The sequence below is a fragment of the Suricata suricatta genome, chromosome 10, assembly GCF_006229205.1.
Source record: "Suricata suricatta isolate VVHF042 chromosome 10, meerkat_22Aug2017_6uvM2_HiC, whole genome shotgun sequence".
NCBI classification, from domain to species: Eukaryota; Metazoa; Chordata; class Mammalia; order Carnivora; family Herpestidae; genus Suricata; species Suricata suricatta.
The window spans coordinates 5,433,149-5,438,692 of NC_043709.1; the positions used below are offsets into that span (position 1 = coordinate 5,433,149).

Below are 5,544 nucleotides of genomic sequence, written 5' to 3' on the forward strand. Positions count from 1 at the left end.
TACGACCTGCTGGAGCTGAGCCTGCGCGGGCCGCAGGAGGCCCTGGACCGCACCGTGCACTGCCAGCCCGCCGTCTTCGTGGCTTCGCTGGCCGCCGTCGAGAAGCTGCACCACCTGCAGCCCGCGGTGAGGTCCGGGGCCCCGCGGCCCGCCCGGGGGAGGGGGGGCTCCGCGCGAGCTCTGCCAGCCCGGCCAGGGCGCCCCTGCCGGGCCCCAGCGCTCCCACGTCTAATTCTTACCGAGCCTCCCCGCGGCGCCAGGCACTGTCCTAGGCGCTGGGGATGCGGCCCTGAACAAAACCGGGACCCGTGCCCTAGCGGAGCCTGCGTGTTCGGGGAAGGAAGATAGAGAAGGAAGAATAAATATACAGTGTAAACGACATAGTAGGTTAAATATGGTGTTCCAGAAGGGAAAATAGAGCAGGCAACGGGGTTGGCGAGGGCTGGGCTCCGATTTTATTTTGTATTTTTAAAGAGAAGCTTTTTTTTTTAATTTTTATGTTTATTTATTATTGAGACAGAGAAACAGAGCATGACTGGGGCATAGGCAGAGAGAGAGGGAGACACAGAAGCTGAAGCAGATTCCAGGCTCCGAGCTGTCAGCACAGAGCCCGACAAGGACTCAATCCCACAGACTGTGAGGTCATGACCTGAGCCGAAATGGGACGCTCAACCGACTGAGCCCCCAGTCGCCCCTGGGCTGCAATGTGAAATAACCCTAGTCATTTGTTGACTTCTAAATTATTTTAGAAGGATTAAACCTCAACCTTAAATGAAGGATGGTTAAGAAGATGATGTGTATGTCACTTCACCTGAGGGTGTGAATTGACCGCTGCTAATATTTAATAATACCAGGACCGTAAATGTCTAGCCACCACGTTACGCCCTTTTCTCCATTCTCACAAGAACCTGGTGAGGTAAATACAGTCACTCTGTGGAGGAGGGAAGGTGACTTGGAGACACGAACGGAGTTCGTTGAAGTGCTGACCCCGGGCCAGGTCTGCCTCCGCACTTTAGAGACACCTTCCGGTGTCCTGTGAGGAAGGTTCTGCCCTGTCCCCATTCCACCGACAGGATAACTGAGGCTCAGAGGAGTTAGGGAACTCTCCCAGGTGGAGGATCAAGTCCAGCTCTCTGTGACCCTGAGGCATGTTTTTCTGTGCTTAGCTCCCCCCAGCTCCATCGGGCCGAGAGGCATCTCCAGGGCGGAGGCAGGAGAGTCCAGGGCCCTGGGTTGGAGCCCCAGTTCCCCCAGAGTCGGCCAGCAGGTTTCCACGTGCCTGGCCAGGGAAGGCCCTCGTCATCAGGAAGAGTGCCCTCTTGTAGCTGGAGCACCGGGCCAGCGGCTCTTGGCTCCCGAGCCTCTCCGCCTGCTGCTAGCTCTCAAGTGCGGAGCCCCAGACTGCCCCCCCCCCCCCCCCCCCCCCCCGCCCCGGCCCCGAGAACTTGGCCTCATCACCTGCCTCTGTCGCCACAGGTTATTGAGAACTGTGTCGCCGCTGCCGGGTTCAGTGTGGGAGAGTTTGCAGCCCTAGTGTTTGCGGGAGCCATGGAGTTTTCAGAAGGTACCCAGGAAGGGGTCCGGGTCTGTGCTGGGGTGTTCCTCTTGCCGGGCTCAGCTGGGGACGGAGGACACTGCCCGAAATCCTCCAGGAGCCACATAGGTGCAAATGGCATTGGGACCCAAGGACCAGATTTCACCTTGATTCCCTTTTAAGCCGGAAGGGTCCATGGGGGGGTTCTTTCTTTTTGGAATCTCCTGAGCTCTGCCTGCTTGACTGTCCCCTGCCCTGTCCTGGGGGTTCTCAGTCCACCCGCACACCTCAGTACCTGTCACGTGATAGGGCTCGACACGCAGTCCTGGAATGGAAAAGAGCAAATGACTGTTGGATCTTGAGCCTGTCAGTTTTACTTTTTTTTAATTTAATATTTATTTTGGGGAGAGAATAAGTAGGGGAGTGGCAGAGAGAGGGGGACAGAGGATTCAAAGCGGGCTCCGCACTTGACAGGCTGACAGCCGCGAGCCCGAGGTGGGGCTTGAACTCACGAACCATGAGATCCTGACCTGAGCTGAAGTCAGATGCCCGACCGACTGAGCCACCCAGGCGCCCCCTGTCAGTTTCACTTCTTAAGAGTTTTGCTCATAGTGGGGCGCCTGGGTGGTTCGGTCGGTTAAGCATCCAACTTCGGTTCAGGTCATGATCTCGCAGTCCGTGAGTTCAAGCCCCACATCGGGCTCTGTGCTGACAACTCAGAGCCTGGATACGGTGCCAGATTCTGTGTGTCCCTCTTTCTGTCCCCGTGCCTGCTCGCAGTCTGTGTCTCTGTCTCTCTCAAAAAATAAGCATAAAAAAAGTTTAAAAGTTTTGCTCATAGTTGAACCATTTTACTTATAGTTAAATATGGGCAGTGGACTTGAACAGACATTTCTAGAAAGAAGAGAGACACACATGGCCAAAAGGCACATGAAAAGAGGTTCAGCATCACTCAACATTAGGGAAGCGCACATCAAAACCCACTGAGATACCAGCTCATACCCCCAGGATGGCTTTAGCTAAAAATGTAGTAATGATAAAATAGCGTTAGCAAGAATGAAAAAATAGGACCCTCAGGCGTTGCTGGTGAGACCGCAAATGGTGCGGCCTCGGTGGGAGACGGTCCGGCAGTTCCTCGGGAGTTAGAGGTAGAATTGCCGTGTGGCCCCGTGGCCCCCCCATAGGTATGTACCCAGCAGATGACCACACGCGTCCACACAGAAAAGCCTGCGCACAAATGTTCGTAACAGCCCTGCTCACAGTAGCCGCGTGTGGCCGCCATCCGATGAGGAGGAGCGAAGTGCCCTCTGTCCGTGTCCCGGCGTGTCGCTTGGCCGTAACAAGGGCCAAAGTGCTGACCGGTGCAACTGGAGGAACCTCAGAAGCCTGCTCAGAAAAAGGAGTCACGCTCAAAAGGTCACGTACCGCGTGATCCCTTTCCTACGAAATAATCCAGAATTTGCAAATCCACAAAGACAACTGGGGGCAGAAGAAAGGAGAAATGGGGGGTGTTGCTTGGCAGACATGCGGTGTTTTGTGAAAACAACAAAAACCTGTGAGTTCTACACTTGAAGTGGGTTATGTATATTTTTTTTAATTAAGTGACTTTTAATTGAACTTTACATTTAAAAGAAATTTTTAAGTGTTTTATTTATTTTTGAGAGAGAGCGCGCACGAGCAGGGGAGGGTCAGAGAGAGAGGGAGACACAGAATCTGAAGACAGGCTCCAGGCTCTGAGCTGTCAGCACAGAGTCTGACGCGGGGCTCGAACCCACGAACCGCGAGATCATGACCTGAGCCAAAGCCAGACGCTCAAGCGACTGAGCCACCCAGGCGCCCCGAAACGGGTTGTATTTTATGTGACTTTTACTTCAGTGTTGTTAAATGCAGCGTCGTGGCACCGTTAGGGACGCGATGAGAAATGTTGCGCATTCACACGTCCTACTAAACCGTTTCGTACGTACGTGGTTTATGTGCACGTAATTTGCAGAATCACAGCATGTGTACATCCGGCTTTATTCTGCAGAGTGACTTAATGCCTGCGTGGGAGGCGCTCTCCTCTTTTCCCGTGTGTTCCCTCCTCCCCCAGGCTCTCACGGGACTTGCCCCGCGCTCTTACTGTGTAAGGGGCCAGCGGACTGGTCCCTTCCCCTCTCCTCGGTCCAGTGCCCCCCTCCCTCCAGGGAGCAGACCCGGGACCGGGATGGCAGGCGTCCAGTGGTTACAGGCCCTTCTTACGTCTCACTTTGCACTTGAGCTGCGCTGAACCAGGAGATCTGCATTTCAGCTCCTTTGCCTTGGCGGCCAGTTCTCCAGCTCCAGGTGGGGGCAGTAAATCTGGATCTAGGAGAATCCTGTTACTGAAACACTAATTCCCAGTTTTCACAACAATCCAGGCCGATGGGAGACCCTCATCCTCTTTGTACTAACTAAAAATGGGCCCCAGAAGGTCATGACGCCCCAAACAGCACAGCTCAAGATCTGCCCCTTTGCACCAGCGTTTCTCAACAGCACTGCTGACATTGGGGGGCCGGTCATTCTGTGTTCGGGGCGCGCTGTGTGTTATGGGATGTCGAGCAGCGTCTCTGGCTTCTGCCCGCCAGATGCTGGTATCACGTGCACGACCCCCCGCCCCCACCTGCTCTGCTGCTGTGACAGTGAGCTCCCAGAGGCAAAGTCACCCCTGGTTAAGGACTGCCATCGGACAGCAAGCCGTCCCTGTGGGGTGGGTGCGGACGCGTGGACCGGTGATGACTAGCGGCGTCTGCGTCTCCCAGAGGCCGTGGGGGACGTGTGCTTCGTCCTTGGGGTCTGGGCGTCCCTCCTGCATCACGGGCCCTGACTTTTCCAAACGCGCTTCTCTCTGGATAGGTTTACACGCGGTGAAAATCCGAGCCGAGGCCATGCAGGAGGCCTCGGAAGCTGTCCCCAGCGGGATGCTGTCTGTCCTCGGCCAGCCTCAGTCCAAGTTCGCCTCCGCCTGTCTGGAAGCCCGGGAGCACTGCAGGACGCTGGGCGTGGAGGACCCCGTGTGCGAGGTGGCCAGCTACCTCTTTCCCGACTGCAGGGTGATCTCGGGGCACCTGCAGGTTGGTGTCGAGGGGGACAGCGTCCACAGACCCCAGTCCAGGCCGGAAGGTTGGGATTGTCCCACCCGCCCTCCTGAGCCCGCGGTGGTGCGATGAGCGCGCTGTCCAGCCCTGGCCTTGGAGAGTACTTGAGGGCCAGCGGGGGGTGGGGGGGGTAGCACTGCCGAGGCGGCCAGGAGGCTGGGATGCCGTCCCGCTCCACCATGCATAGGTCAGGGCCTCCCTGTAGTAAACTCTGCAGTTCTCGCAGTCTCCCCTCTGGTTGCTTCCTTGGCGAGGGGAAGCCTTTCCTGCTAGGTCGCTCCCTTCTGCTCCCTCCTCCCCTTTCTTGGGTGTCATTTTCTTTCCTTCTGTCCTTCCTTGGTCACTGCTTCCCCAGACGTCTCCGAGCAGCTCCTCTGTAAGGAGCGCTGAGGGAACACAGACTGATAAGCTGAGACCAGGTGACCCTGGGCTTAGGGCACAGCGGGGGTCAGGCTGGCTGCTGGAGGCCTGAGGTGCCTCCAGGAGCGGGAGCAGGGCTGGGGGGGGTAAGTTTGTAAGGGGAGGGCCTGACCCAGGGGGCGCCGAGTGAGTCCGCGCAGGGCTGTGGGTGCAGGCCGGTGCCTACGTGACTCGCCCTGGCCCTGCACCCAGTCTCTGCTCCACAGAAGGGGGTCTTCCTCGGGTTTTCCACATGAGGAAGCTGAGGCAGAAAGAGCGGCCAGTGCTTAGACATGGTGAGGGCAGAATGGAGCTCTGGTCTGTGTCAGACTGGAACCTTCCTCTTCCACTGGACTGCGCTCAATGCATCATCCCCGGGGAGGCCTTGCCAGTGTGCCTGGTCTCTTTGTGAATCTTTTTGGGACCAGTGAGAGCCACAGTCCCTCTGTGGCAGCTCTGAGATGATGGAAAGGGCCAGGAGGGGCCCCGAGCCAGGGC

At 57.0% G+C, this 5,544-nt stretch overlaps 1 protein-coding gene across 1 annotated transcript in view; it reads left to right on the top strand.

Annotated features, from left to right (window-relative positions):
* The window catches only part of MCAT (malonyl-CoA-acyl carrier protein transacylase), a gene marked incomplete at its 5' end in the record, with an annotated part of 7,270 nt that continues 1,726 nt past the window's right edge, over window positions 1–5,544 (top strand). The window contains 3 exons of the mRNA XM_029954111.1: window positions 1–126; window positions 1,477–1,564; window positions 4,406–4,710. Of these exons, the coding sequence (XP_029809971.1) occupies window positions 1–126; window positions 1,477–1,564; window positions 4,406–4,710 (519 nt within the window). The remainder of the gene's footprint in view (window positions 127–1,476; window positions 1,565–4,405; window positions 4,711–5,544) is intronic.